Below are 14,766 nucleotides of genomic sequence, written 5' to 3'. Positions count from 1 at the left end.
TGTACATTTAAACTACCCCAGGGCACGAGTTGATGGTATAGTGTGAGTAGGGGAAAAATGGTGGATATGATAAATCCAAGGGTGGAGAAAATTATGGAAACTACCTTGCCTCAAAGCAGGGAATTCCAGCTAAGGGTAATAACTTCCGAGGGGGTGCGGTGAAAGGATCAGTGCATATTACCTGGTTCTGTCCATCCTGTTTGTCGTTTAAAACAAAAGGTCAACACAAACACAGCTTAACGTCTATGCACAGCTAAAAATGTGCATACAGTTTGTGCCATTACATAAAATGCAGTGTGCTGCAGAGCATTTACTCTAGGTCAATGAAATAAAGCTGGAATTTGCAACTGGCCAAATACACAGACTCTTTATGTCTCAGAGCGACACACATCATGACTCCTGCCTGCTTCAAAAACGGCACACTTTTTGCACAGACGTTAGAACAGAAATCCTTGATGAATTCTCAGAGAAACAACCTTGGGTTGTCTTTTCAAATAAAAGAAAAATTGGGCCAAAACACATCTTGTGTATCACGCACTGATTTATTGAACTTATGCAAGTTACATAGATGCCTCAGTTAACATCACAGAAACGCAAGTAGTGAAATCTGCGCTGCAATCACCAGCCTGAGGTGTATTTTCAGTTTCAACAACCAAACATGTGCATTTGAATTGCTTTACAAGCAACCAGTTGAAAGGCTCACATTTCTTTCCCTGAACAGTTGTGTAAGAGCAATCTGCTGCAAGGCAACACAAAACTGGTTATACTGTTAGGTATGCTTATGAAAACCTATAAAAGAGGGAAGGGGGTCAGAATTATTTGACATTTTACATAATATACATGACTTTTGTGTGACGACTCTCCATGGATTACACAATCTGCAAATCAGTGACAAGAATCATGCATTTCAAACATAAAGGCAGTCCAGCATTTACATGAGTTTTCATGCAACTCTGCTCTGACGGGTCTAATAAAGCCCTCTATGTTTTTGTGAGATGACTGCACTCTGACAGCAAATTTGTTTATTGGGTTTATTACAATTATGCAAACTTAGCACCCCCACCTGATCTATGTTAAAATTTCTATTCTGGGAATATGTTTTCAGGAATTAGTCAGAATTTCTACATTTTAAATAAAAACAACATTCAATGGGGCCCTTGAAAACACAGCTAGCCCCCTCAAATGTCCATTTCTGACATTCACAGCTTCCCGTTAATGTGACAGCATTTATTGTCATAGTTTCAAGTTTCGTGGGTGAACGAGTACACTGGTGACTTCTAACTAAAGGTTTAGGCATCAGCCTTACTGTGTGGTACCTAGTAAAACAACACAAACGTGAATGAATAAAGTCACATTAACTGACACGCACGGACAAGAGCATGACTGTGCATTTCTCTTGCTGGAGTGCTCATCTTATTAGAGCAGCAGTTCTCACACTACCTGCATGGCGGGAAACACTGGTGCAGTATAATCAACAAGGTGAAGTGAAACTTGAGTGGATTTTTTTTTCTTAATGTGACCTTTAAGTAAAACTTTTTTTCTTAGTGGTTGGATAAAAACTGTGGAGTTTGGGGATTAAAATTAAACGTACTAGAAAAACTTTGAGAACCGATGCAGTTGAGAAAGCCATAAACAGCAAAGATGAAATGAGATAAAATGTTGCGCCCAACATTTTATCTCACCAGCTGTTTCAAGCTAGCAGTAAGAAACATTTGTCGATGATGTGTTTTGAAAGTTCCCAAGTCAGAAGAGAGGTTACCGAGCATCACTGTTGTACAGTGTGGTTACACTTGAATTAATGCTGATAATTCTTGAGGCCCCAGGCACACATTTTTTGTGTATGGCAAAAACCACAGGTATAACATGTTCACTCTCTAAATCACTCTTGTGCATGAAACCATGAGAACAGAGATGTATTACAACCAAATATGTATAACTCAATAGCAGAATGCAGTCATGTTAAAGACTTGTGGAGCAAAGACCAGTGACATAACCAGTTATTAAAAAAAAAAAAAAAAAAAAAAAAAAAAAAAAAAAAAAAATCTGTATACCATGTACAAAAGTGCCATATTTACACAGAGTTCAGCAAAGAAACGACAAAAAAGAAAGAACATAATATTAAACTATGCTAGTTCATCAATAATGCTGCACATGGCAGCGTCCTTGTCCCATTTGTCACTTCTTGAAGTAGGGATGCTCTTCTCCTGCTGACTCGCTGCCATGCAGCTGGCAGCTGCTTCCTCTATATCCATAGGTTCTGTTTTCAGCCTGGTGGCCTGCCCAGATGAACAGCCAACACTAGCTGCAGGAGGCGCACTCTTTGTCCCATCACAAGCACCATCCTGACCTTCCACTTGAGGCAAGTCATCAGGCAGGGAGGCAAGGCACCCCTGGATCATCTCCACCACCCTCTCCAGATGTTTCTGGAACCTCTCTGCTGTCTCTAGCCTCTGTCTTTTCTGGACCTCCATCATCACCCTTAGCGTCTCCCTGGCTTGATGCGGTCTGTACTCATTTATCAGATGGTGCATATGGACAAACAGAAGCTTTATGTCTTCCAGCTTCTCTTCACGCTTTATACTACCAGGGCTCTTGATAAGGATGTCCAGAAGGTCCAAAAAGTTCACAAGAATGGACATGTTCAGTTTCTTGAGCTCCCGTTTGTGGTCAAACTGCATAGGGTGAAGCCTCTCAATGCCTTGGCTTTCCAGAGGCCGGATGATGAGGTCATCACACTGGAAATGGTTGCCAAACATCATGTAATTATCTCTGATGGGTGGAGGTGGCTTAGGGGCCAGACCCTTGCGGATGTTTTCATCTGTGTACTCTTTGATGTACTGCATCGGTGGAGGAGGCAGGGCGCTGACCTGCTGTGGTTCACCCATGATACCGACCTGAAAGCACAAGAATCCGTGTCAATATATATAAAAAGGAAAGCAACATACATTAGGTTTTGCAATTTAGTATTTTAATTTTTTTTTAAAAAGTGTTTAGAGTTCACAGTAGTTGAACACAAACACATTAATTTAGGCTATGTGCCTAAATATAACAGAACGTTCATCAGTGTCATTTGTAAGTCTCCGGTTTACTCTACTGTTACACAAAAAAAATGGCGTAGTGAAAAGGTGTCTCTCACTTCACTATTGGGGGCACAGGTAGACAAGGAGCAGGATGTTTGCCGCAAAAAGACGGCATAGCTTTTTAATTGCAGAGACGTTAGCCGTGTCTAAATAGTTTTCTTGCACTAACTCCAAACAAATTCAGTGTTTGTTTGAGACCATCACTTCGAAAGATGTGCTAAGAGGCTTATGCTAACACAAACTTCCCAGCCAGTTGTCTGTACGGTAAATATCTGCATATAACTTATGTTAAACGCTGTCTGCATGGGAATAGAGTTGAGTGAAGACTACCATTTACTGTCGCAAACCTTTGTTTGTTTTATCAACACGTTAGCCCTTTACTCTCCAACTAACTGCAGTCGTTAGCTTACCTGCTGACTGACTGACTAACTGCTAACCTCCGCTAACGAGTTAAATAGCTACACCAAATATAATGCTAACTCACAATACCGTTAAAAGGGGGAAGACTTATGATATTTATACACACCTTTCAAATAACTCTTTAGTCGCTGAAGATATAAGACGCTAGATATAGACGTCCGTTAGGTCCGACCATTAGCTTGTAGCTAGTTTAGCTCCTTCCATTCCACACTAACAAGATTTTCGTTTCAGTCCCTAAGCTATTGGCTCGACGTCATTGGTTTTTGTCCCGCGGATTGGACGATAGCAATGGAACAAACTAAACACCGATTGGGTGTGAGGATACCACGCTTGATCTTGTAGTTTTTGATAGGAAATTGCTTAATTTGAAGTTTATTTTGTACAGGACTAATGTCTTTTTACAATAGTGACCATCTCCAGCACCTGTTATCATTTGGTAATGTCAAATATTTTTCTAGTCAAAGCAAACCAGCAGTTTACAACGCCACCGATACTTTTAAGAGGTAAATAAAATGTGGAGGAAATTATAATAGATATAAACTATTACGAATACAAGAGACAAAAGCTTAAAAATGCAAGGATCTATTCTTAACGTTGTGTCAGTATAAGACAATTTTCTAAACTTTCCTTTGTTTTTGTTTTCCCCCCAATTTATCACTTATATATGGCTTAAAACAACAAGAAGAATAAAATACAGTTGAATGCTTTTAAACACTATAGTGTATTGAGCATCTGAAGTTCACCCTTCTGATTCTGTCACATCTTTAAAACAAATGACAACTTTCCACATTTTTAGTTTGGAGCTTTAGATTTAGATAATAAATTATTTAGTGTGACACGGTCCTTCACATCTACTTTTACACTTATTTTACACTTATTTGCACTTATTTACATACAGCATGACAAATATTCTCTTTTATTAAATACTCATATGGAACAAAATTGCTGAACATTTCCCATTCAACAGCACAGATGTTAACTCCTAAAAATGTTAAATTGAGGTATTTTCTGGAAATGTTTTTAATTGACAAAAGAAGAAAGAGCCTTGAATTTTGACATTTACACAGTTCAAACTGTATAAAAATATACAGTCAAAGCCGATTTTATAATTTTGGCTTTTTGGATCTGTTTTGTTGTTGTTGTTTTTTGACATTAAATTAAATGAAATTAAATGAAATTAAATGAAATTAAATGAAATGAAATTAAATTAAATGAAATGAAATGAAATTAAATTGCAATCCCAACTCATTCAATCCACACCAATCTGTTGGAACACTTTCCTGGTGGTGGTGCTGTAGTATCCTTTAAATCTTTCATTCGGTGTGACTGTAAAAATATTTTCAGATTTTAACTTTAACTACATTTTCTTCCATTCTAAGTTGACAGAACTACCTCAGCAGTTTGAAATTTTTCGGTCACTTTAAAATCATTAATGGAGCCCAACCATATTCTTATTACCATATCATTACTGTTACAATATTATTGTTACTATATTATAACCTGTATTATTATTATTAACCTTCTTTTCCTGCACAAACCCCCAAAAAACCAAGTAAAATATAAGGGAGAAAAAAGCAGTGATGGAGAAAAAACAGGGCAAATCCTGACCACGTAATGAACACGTAACCCCAAACTCTAAATGTATTAATTATGGCAGGAAAAAAAAAAACAGATTCTTTTGTGTGTGTTTCTTGCAATCTCACAATCTCAGTAAAAAGTTTTGTTTTTTCCCCTATTACTTTCTTGTTTCAAGTTAAAATCATTTATGCCATTTTTTGCCCTCTTAGATTGAACCCCCCCTTTGCCCAATGCTGACATTATAACCCTAACCTCACTGTGGTAGTGGGACACATCCGTGACCTTTGAAGTGAATGTTGATGGAAAGCGTTGAAAAATATAAAGGTTAACGAGTCATCCTTTTTCTGGGGATCGCACTACTCATAGTGGCTGACTGCAACGTGCACTAAGTGAGTGAAAGTGCCTGCGAGCACCCTGAACTGTGTGTATGTGCGCGCACGCGTGTATTTCACTTGCACAACGCATTTGTTGCCGTAGGATGTGGTTTACTGTGCAACAACCCTATGCCGGAAACTCTATCTATCAACTTATCATCCTCAATTTTTTTTTCTTGTACACTCACTGCTACTCTGTCTCTGCATGCTGTAGGCAATGCCGCCTCTCTTGGTATGACAAAACAAGGCAGTATTTCTCATTGCGCTTCTCATAGCTGGTAAAATGTTCCCCAGGGTGATTTTGAAGGGAACTCTGATCAAAAAATCTCAACAGAAGAAGCGAGTGTCACCCTGTAACTATAAAGAGAGATTTTTTGTGTTGGATACCCAAGACCTGAAGTATTCTGAACGTCGTCCCGGGGTAAGTACAGTATGTGCGGTTAATCTGTAGAGCTGTTTCAGGAATGCAGACTCTTGGCTGTTTGCTGTAATCTAAGCTGTTTTGTTGCAGAAAAAGCCTTTGCTGAAAGGTTGTATCGAGCTGTCCAGAATTAAGTGCGTGGAGATTGTGTGTACTGATGTGCCCATACCATGCAGCTTTAAGTACCCTTTTCAGGTAAGATTCATCATTTCCTAGAGACCAACTCAATTGTCACCGCATTAAAATCTACTAAACACTGCGTCATACACACTATATACAGTGTATGGTGAAGTATGACTGAAAATGACAACGTATATAACCTTTTTTTAAAATCTCAATTCTTCTGCAGGTTTTTCATGACAGTTATTACCTCTACATATTTGCACCAGACAATGACTGCCGTCAGAAGTGGGTCAGAGCTCTTAAAGAGGGTAAGCCATTACCATATATCACCAGTCAAATAATAATAATAGTACTATGACAAGTCGATGATAAACCGCTGATTGTATGAACTGCAAACACATGTGGATGGATATTTCAAACAATATTTCCCTTGTTCTGTCTGATGTAGAGACAAAGAATAACAACTTAGTTCCAAAATACCACCCAAACTTCTGGATGGATGGAAAATGGAGATGCTGCCAGCAAACAGAGAAACTGGCAACTGGGTGCAACGTGTACGACCCAGTGGGCTATGGTTTGTAGCATTTCTTTTTCCTTCTCTTCTACTTCGTGAATCCAATGATTTGTGGAAGCGATTCCATTTGAATTAAGATGTTTGTATGGCTTTCGCACATATGGTTAGAGTAAACTTGAACTAAATGCTTTCGTTTTGCCTAATCCAGTTCATACCGTTGTTGCTTTGTGAGTTTAGATGGGCCAAATAGCTCTCCAATTTAACATTTCTGTTTCCCCTACAGCCTCTAAAAAGCCGCTTCCCAGCCTCCCGGAGCCAGAGGTACCACCATCTAAAACACAAACGACACAAGCTTTTGAAATGTTATTGTGGTTATTACTGATATTCCAATGAAGCGAGGGAGACCAAATCACTTTTTCAGTTTTAATGCCTGTCATGTTTGTCTGCAATACGTTTAAACACAGTTTCTCTCTACATATTTAATAATTAGGTCATGCATTGGTTTTTAACCACTGTGTCTGTGGTTTGATTTTGTGTGTTCAGGCAGCAGCTCTGTAGTTGTTTCAGCGCACATGTGTTTGAGTGTTTACTTAAATAGATAGATAGTAGAAGAAATCGAAGTACATTAAAGTTTGTCAAATGAAAATCCTTGTTGATACTTTTTCCTTTGGCACCATGAAAATGTAATTTCATTTGAAATTTCGTATTTCGTATTTGTGTATGAACTTTTTGGGAAGAGTTCACTCAGACCTCTCAATAATTTGCACCAGGTTATTTCCACCACTTAAAAAACATTTTCCTGATTGGCAGAGCTAAATTCAAAATTTGGGGTTCTTATTGCAAAACTTCAGCTTCATGATTCTAAATCTCAAGTTATTTTCTCATCTTATCTCAGAAGTTTATGATAGTATGTCGAAATTTAGAGGTAATAACCCAAAATTTTGACTTATGTTTGCCAAAAAAATGTTTTTGCAGCTTCCATACCTGTACAAATGGTTTTTAAATCAGATTTTTTCCTCCCTTTCCAGATGGAGCTGGAAGATTCAGGGCAACAGAAGGTCATCGCTTTGCAAGACTACACGCCACAGGGAGACAATGACTTACCTCTTCAGAAAGATCAGGAATATCTCCTGGTTAAGAATTCCCATTCCACCTGGTGGCTTGTACAGGATGAGAGAGGGTAAAGCGCATTACAGCCCATGCCAAATTCATTTGAACTGTTTACATTAAAAAATAGCAGTACATTTCAAAAGAAGAACCATTAGCTAAATCCCTTTTCCTGTCACCCATTAGGAACTCGGGTTTTGTGCCCAGTACGTACGTAGCTGAAAAATCCATCAACAACTTTGAAAGATTTGAGTGAGTTTGAATTCATTTCTTTTACTCGAGATTTTAATTTGCAGTGTTCATTGCTGCTAATGAATTACCATGTTTTCCCTCCAAAACTGATTCAATTGTTGTTAATGTGTTCTCAACAGATGGTACAACAAAAACATTAGCAGAGCGCAAGCAGAAGAATTACTAATGAAAGAGGTAAAAACAAAAACTCAGTTCTGTTTGGCCATAAAATTTCAAATAATGATTTTGATATGATGACGACAGGCAAGATTTAGCCCCTGTATGACACAGTGCATTTTGATGCGACTGTGCCGCCAACAGCAATGTTGCATTTGCAAAATCGCTGCATATGCACCTGCACAATGACAATTCGACTTGACATAGAACATGAAAAAAAATTTCTCACAACCACAAAGTTTCCTCCAATGTTGAATTTCCTGCTTTGCTAAGTTTTGCAAGCAGGAAGGGAAAACGGTTATCCATCGTCGTCTTTGAATTAAAACGGCCGCCAGACGTGTTACAGAATGCACTGCAGAACGTGGGAAATCTTATGTGATCTCGTTACTCTGTCTTTAGGGTAAGGAAGGTGCATTCATGGTGCGGGACTCAAGACAGGCGGGAGTGTACACAGTGTCTGTTTTCACCAAAGCACCAGGGTAACTGTTATTTATAGTGTTCTTATGAATTTACTTAAAAAATATCTATCAAACAACTCTATAATTAAAACAGTCATATATGGTTACTTATATCATGAAAAAAAATTGATGGCTCATAGGATTTCAATCATTTTAAGTGATCGTTAAAGATGTAACCAAAGAGAATTAAGTATAAGATTAGTGTAAACTTGTGATATTTTTCTGATCTTCCAATGTTTATGTGTAATCATCTGCTCAGGCAAACATTTGCTTTAAAAATGTTTGTTAAGTTAAGCATATATTCTCATCAGGTCTAACGGGGAGAAGAATCCGAGAGTGAAGCATTACCAAATCAGACAGACCGAAACGAGCCCAGCTTCTTTTTACCTGGCAGAGAAGTACCTGTTTAGCACCATTCCTGAGCTCATATATTACCACCAGCACAATGCTGCAGGTAAGTGTGCCAGCTTTTCTCATGCAACAGCATTATTTCAAAAAGTTCAAAGGATAAAGGAAGTTCATCTTATGAAACATCTAAATTCTTGGTCCTGCTTTTTAAATTTCCCGTTGTCTCTTTCTCTTTGTGGCAGGGCTAATAACACGGCTGAGACACCCCGTCTCTCAAGGTGGACGCTGCTCCCAGGATTCTACTGATATCGCAAAAGGTTTAAGTCTTGTTGTGATGGCTGAAGTTTGTTGAACTAAAGCTCCAAGCAGTCCTAATTTATTGCTGTGAATCTTGTTTTTGCTGACCTCTGGTGGGTTGCACAGAATTACACTTCAGGGCTGTTAAGTAACTGTAACTCCACCCTTTTGTCTTTTAATGTAAACCAATGTAATACAAATTAATCTTTGCTGAAAAAAAGCAAGTGAAAATGACAAAAAAAAAAAGTCCTTTTTTATTTGTGAAACTTGCATGAAGAAGTCTAACTCTATGGTTATTTAACTGAGCTATAGTGTGGATGCTTTGGTTAACTGTTGGTTTGCTGGTTAACAGATCAGTGGGAAGTGGACCCTGAGGAGCTGATACTGGGTCAGGAGATAGGCAGCGGCCAGTTTGGACTGGTGCTGGAAGGGAGCTGGAGGGATCTCAAGGTAGCGGTGAAGATGGTAAGAGAAGAGTGCATGTCAGACGAGGAATTTAAAGAAGAGGCACGGATTATGATGTAAGTACAGTTCATGGTGGAGATCTGTAAAATGAGTTTGAAACCACTCAGTTTATCTGTGCGTGTGTGTTTTAACAGGAGACTCTCTCACTCTAAGCTGGTACAGCTGTATGGCGTGTGCACACAGCATTCTCCTATCTGCCTCGTGTTTGAGTACATGGAAAACGGCTGCCTGACGGACTACCTGCGAGAAAAGAAAGGCTCCTTGTCTCAGCATATATTGTTGGGGATGTGTCTGGATGTCAGCGAAGGGATGGCTTATCTAGAGATGTCCAACTTCATCCACAGAGATCTGGTAAATAAATAAAGTGCTCTTTCACGATACACTTTCATATCCCTGCTTTGTTAGAGGACTTTATCCTTCCTTTCTTCCTTCCAAAGGCTGCCAGGAACTGTCTCGTCTCAAAGAACAATGAGGTGAAGGTATCGGACTTTGGAATGACCAGGTATGTTCGTGAAGATCAGTTTTTTAAATTATTATATAACATTAATGTCACAGTGAGTCACAGCTTGTGGTCTGTGTCCACTCTCCATACCCTAGATTTGTTCTTGATGATCAGTACACGAGCTCACAGTGCTCCAAGTTCCCTGTCAAGTGGTCAGCCCCAGAGGTCATCAGATACTGCAAATTCAGCACCAAGTCTGACGTCTGGTCGTTCGGTGAGTTTGGGCGCTTGTCTGCCATTCAGCTGTTTGGTTTGCATTTCTGATTCACCCGTCAGAGCTCTTACGGAACATTTGCGACGTCTGGCAAGTTTTGCAGGTTGGGTGAGAGCAGATTAAATCATATTTGTTTTCCTGATGGCACATGTGCTCAACTGTAGTTAAATAACACTGCAGTGGTTTAGACGTTATATATTAAACAATTCCTTTTATCTTGTGAAAAAAAAAATCTGTGCTCGAACTGGAGCACAGTTTTCTTGGGCAGACTATGACTGCAGTTATCCAGGACAAAGCCATTTTTTTGGTAAATTTTTATATAAAATAGCTTAAAAGCTAGCCATTTTCATGATTCAGTGACAATTAGTGGATGCACAATAAGCTCAGACAATTGCCGAGGTTTGAAAGGAGATTAAACAGACAGAAATCTTTTAGCTTGACGTCATCTTTGGGGAAAAAAAAGATTCTGTATTTTGAAGTTATGACTTTCTTGTGTAAAACGGATGTGCTAAAACTAAGTAAAAATAAAACATATTATAACTTCTATAATAGGGGTTACTATTTCTATTTCTAAACAGATTTGAATTATGACCTATTCTAAAAAGGTCTGGATCCAATTACTGACGTCCCCTAGAAATCGTGAAAAACAAATGAACTGCAGTGACAGTTTAAGCAAGCTATTGCTTTTCATTGGTCACACAAGTGTTTTCAATCATGATTCTATGCATTGAAATGGTAAAAGAGTAATAATCCAGCTGTATAGTATCATTGTTACACTGATGATGGGCAGGAGAAAGAGGGGAAAAGTTTGTCTGAGCCATCTTTCAAAAGATTCTTTATGTCAAGATTTTTACTTCCTGGTTAAATAACGGCTTAAAACTAAAAGAGACAGTCGGACCATCTACAGGCTGTGTGAAGTTCTTGAGACTGCAGCTGCTAAGAATATTAGGAAACTCTTTCATTGGATTCTTTCATGTCGGCTTCAGTGGATGAGGCTACCAGAGGAACATTAACTCCAGACTAAACAGAGCTGATTTAAAGGATCAAAGTGCAAAAGCGTCTGTCGACACCATACGTCGCTTTCTGAATGAAGGTTGAAAAAAGAGACCCCGCTTTTGAAAGAGGATTATAAAAAAAACCTTAAACTTGTGTTTGATAAAATACAACTAGACAAGTCAAAGCGGTTCTTGGTGGATGAAGTTTGGGATTTAAAACTAGTTTCCAAGTTTGCCGAAAAAAAGAAGCTTTTGAAGAAACGAACGCCGGGGACGACGGATTTCATCAAGATAATCTGGAGTGAAATACATTTATGTACCTGTGCCAGAGCTCTGTGCCAGTCACAGGCCAATGCTGCTTCTTCCAACAGTATAAAGATCTGAAACATACTTCCAACAAGATGGACTGAAACAAAATCATTTGAGCCGAGTGTGGAAAAAGCTGAAACTCACAGTGGGGGGAAAACGTGTTCATCAAACCTGAATGAACCGCAGCGGTTTGAACATGAAGAGTCAAACAACCTACAGAGATGTGTGAGTGTTTAGGTGTGTGTGGGGGTAGGTAAGTGGGTGAAAGGGAGGTGGGCGTCCTCTTGTGAAGAATCACAAAAACTGCTCAGCTGCACAATATTACAATTAAGGATCAAATACTTTAGGCAGACGACTATATTTGTTGTATTGAATGAAAGCGAGATTAATTACTTTTAAAGTAAGAACTTACAGCAGAGCAAATTTTAGGTGTGTGTGTCTCATGTGTAGGTGTGTGTGTGTGTGTGTGTTTTTAATGGGTAGCAACAATTTTGGCCAATTCTGATCTGTAGTAAATTACTCTCAAATGAGGCTAAAAATAAATATGTTTCAGTTATATAAAAAAAATAAAAACACACTGCACTGGACTAGAGTAGCTCACTGTTAAACGAACGATACAAGGCTCCTACCCTCTTGACTAAAATGCTTCCATATTGTTTAACAAGTGCTGTCTCCGTGTCCGCCCCTCTTCAGGTGTGCTCATGTGGGAGGTGTACAACGAAGGCCGACTCCCCTATGAGAACCGCACTAATGCAGAAGTGGTGGACTCCCTGAACGCAGGCCTGAGGCTCCTGAAGCCGCGCTTGGCCCCGGACTCTGTCCACCTACTCATGGAGTGGTGTTGGAAGGAGGTGAGGACATTACCCTTTTTTCAAGCAGAACTTCTGCTGATCATAAAATGAGCAAACGATTAACTGTCGTTTGTTTTCTGTTCTGTTCCTAGAAACCAGACGATCGCCCAACATTTGGGCTCCTCTTTCACGAGCTGGCCTCCCTTTCAGACGCCTGAACCAACATGTGATTTGTGATTTTTTTATATATAATATTTATTTTATTTATTTACTGTAACCAGTTGCTTGTCATTTGTAAAGTTAGATTATTCCAAAACAATTTTATATCCTGGATTTTGCACTTTATCTCTTTCGTAGCTTTGTAAGTATCCCCTGAGAGGGCTCACACAGTCCATTCACACAGCTACTGGTGCTTCCTGCAGAATCATGTAAAGGTCTGAGTAATTCTATATGCCATATAAAAGTGAGACGTTTGCTTTTCAGTCAGCTGACTGTCATTAAACTGAATGTTTTACATCTTGTCACTTCTCACTGTCTTAGTTTCCTCCACTACAATAATGAAATCTTGGCATAAGAAATATGTTTGTTTCTATATGAAGAAGTTATTGAAGTTGCCAGATGTTATATATATTTAGAAATACATGCAAAAGGCTTTCCTGTTTTATGGAGCTCACTGACATTAGCCACAACAGTCATATTTTTGATGATCATCCATATACTGTATATAAAAGATGGACATAGCTACAACAAAGTCATGAGTCATGTTTTTTTTTATGAATTAATTTTGGAGTCACAGGTGACCACATTTGGTCAAGATTTATTTATTACTCATTGCTCGGATCCATCGTAATATGTGGTAAGTAATATGACTCATTGAAACTGTGCTAAAGGTGGAGCACAGTCTTCTTGAATAGACTATTACTACAATTATCCAGAGATGAAGTCATGTTTTTGTGAAATTATATTTAACAAAAAAATGCTCCATATCGCACCCACGCCATGAACAAGGTTGTGTGACTCTAACTTCTACAGCTGTCTATACCAGCAGCCCCCCACCCCCGGGCCACCATTTGGTACCGGGCAGAGTTGAGCCTCGGGTGTGAAATTTATGGTTTTCAGGGTTTGTATCGTTAACTCTGTTTCCCTGGGTCTTTTCCCGTGTTGTAGTTGCGTGTCTTTTTTTGAAAGAAATATTTACACGTTACCATAGCGACCAGAGAGCATTAAGAGGCAGAGAGGAGGATGTTACTCTCAATGTTGTTGGTGCATTTCAGGAGGACGCTGCTAATTAAGTTACACAATTACACAGTGAATTCATGTTTATTATTATAATTACAAAATACCACAGTTTATGTCTTGGTCGTATCTTTTTTTTGTTGTTGTTGTTGTATTTATCCGCAACACCTTAAAGGCCGGTCCGTTAAAATATTGTCTGACATTAAACCGGGTTGTGGCGTAAAAAAGGTTGAGGACCGCTGGTCTATACCCACATCAATTTTTCAGTCAAATAAGCCATACATTATTGGAATGACTCACTTTTGGAGCCAGACTCCAGTGGCCAGTCAACAAACTGCAGTTTCTGGTACAGGCACAATAACTTTTTTCCCATATCAAATGATCAATAATTCTCTTGTATCATGTCAGCCAACGCATTCTCTTCTGAGGATAGTAGCAAGACGTGGAATTGCAGTTTCCTGCTGGGACATAGAGCAATGTGCAAAAGTCTTGAGCCACCGCTCATTTTTTAATATCCATTATAGAAAAATGGAAAAAAGGTGCAGAGAATGGAAATCCAGTGTAATTTGCCATACCTCAGCCTTTTCTTTCCATTTCCCTTCCATAAGGATGTCTTCTTGACACCCTTCCACTGACACCATTTCGGATGCGGCTTTGGCAAACAGTAGATGGATCAGCTGAAGGGTCAGGCACATCTCTCAGGTTCTAAAGATACAATTTAAAACTGATTTGTTGCTAAATTGTGTGTTATTTGCAGATATAATGAATGTTGGTTCATTGTTTGAGTGCCTTGGTGGCTTTTCAATGCTTGACGTGTTAAAGCAGCCAATGTATAAAGAAAAACTTTGAAAGACCTTCAGAAAGCCTGAAGAACTATCACTCAAGACCACATTAAGAGGTTACAAGAAAGTCAAGAAATCAAGAGTGACTAAAGACCTCTGCACAGTATTTTTTTTCAAAGAAGGCCTCGCATATTTCATCAAGCCGATACTGAACACAACACAAGGCAACTCAATTACAACATATGGCTACATATGGTAGAGGAGTCCGGGTGCAGAACTGGCCAGTACAGACGTTTCTCCATATGTTCTGTATCTCATTGTACAACTGTATAGTGACAATAAAG

General features: G+C 38.9%; 2 protein-coding genes across 2 annotated transcripts; one reads left to right on the top strand and one right to left on the bottom strand.

Moving 5' to 3' along the window:
* Positions 1 to 523: 523 nt before the first annotated feature.
* Positions 524 to 3,801, bottom strand: med7 (mediator complex subunit 7). Its single transcript, XM_084941703.1, has 2 exons — positions 3,607 to 3,801; positions 524 to 2,894 (listed from the first exon to the last, which is right to left on the bottom strand). The coding sequence occupies exon 2, from the start codon at positions 2,883 to 2,885 to the stop codon at positions 2,124 to 2,126; it is 762 nt and encodes a 253-aa protein (XP_084797829.1). The 5' UTR covers positions 2,886 to 2,894; positions 3,607 to 3,801; the 3' UTR covers positions 524 to 2,123.
* Positions 3,802 to 5,477: 1,676 nt separating this feature from the next.
* On the top strand, positions 5,478 to 13,143 carry itk (IL2 inducible T cell kinase). The gene is made up of 17 exons (XM_084941678.1): positions 5,478 to 5,873; positions 5,964 to 6,068; positions 6,223 to 6,304; positions 6,445 to 6,570; positions 6,794 to 6,831; positions 7,539 to 7,690; positions 7,804 to 7,869; positions 7,989 to 8,043; positions 8,425 to 8,504; positions 8,795 to 8,937; positions 9,074 to 9,148; positions 9,481 to 9,649; positions 9,728 to 9,944; positions 10,031 to 10,095; positions 10,191 to 10,309; positions 12,307 to 12,464; positions 12,557 to 13,143. The coding sequence occupies exons 1-17, from the start codon at positions 5,736 to 5,738 to the stop codon at positions 12,620 to 12,622; spliced, it is 1,854 nt and encodes a 617-aa protein (XP_084797804.1). The 5' UTR covers positions 5,478 to 5,735; the 3' UTR covers positions 12,623 to 13,143.
* The last annotated feature ends 1,623 nt before the right edge of the window (positions 13,144 to 14,766 follow it).

Source organism: Perissodus microlepis, chromosome 2 (genome assembly GCF_051167445.1).
Source record: "Perissodus microlepis isolate ML-2025 ecotype Zambia chromosome 2, ASM5116744v1, whole genome shotgun sequence".
Classification (NCBI taxonomy): domain Eukaryota; kingdom Metazoa; phylum Chordata; class Actinopteri; order Cichliformes; family Cichlidae; genus Perissodus; species Perissodus microlepis.
Note: the sequence above shows the minus strand (reverse complement) of the source record. Positions and strands in the feature narration are given on the sequence as shown.

Coding starts and splice junctions, on each gene's coding strand:
- med7 (XM_084941703.1), bottom strand. CDS start 2,885: ATGGGTGAACCACAGCAGGTCAGCGCCCTGCCTCCTCCACCGATGCAG.
- itk (XM_084941678.1), top strand. CDS start 5,736: ATGTTCCCCAGGGTGATTTTGAAGGGAACTCTGATCAAAAAATCTCAA. Junction 9,650..9,727: donor GAAGAGGCACGGATTATGAT/GTAAGTACAGTT, acceptor GTGTTTTAACAG/GAGACTCTCTCACTCTAAGC. Junction 12,465..12,556: donor TGGAGTGGTGTTGGAAGGAG/GTGAGGACATTA, acceptor TTCTGTTCCTAG/AAACCAGACGATCGCCCAAC.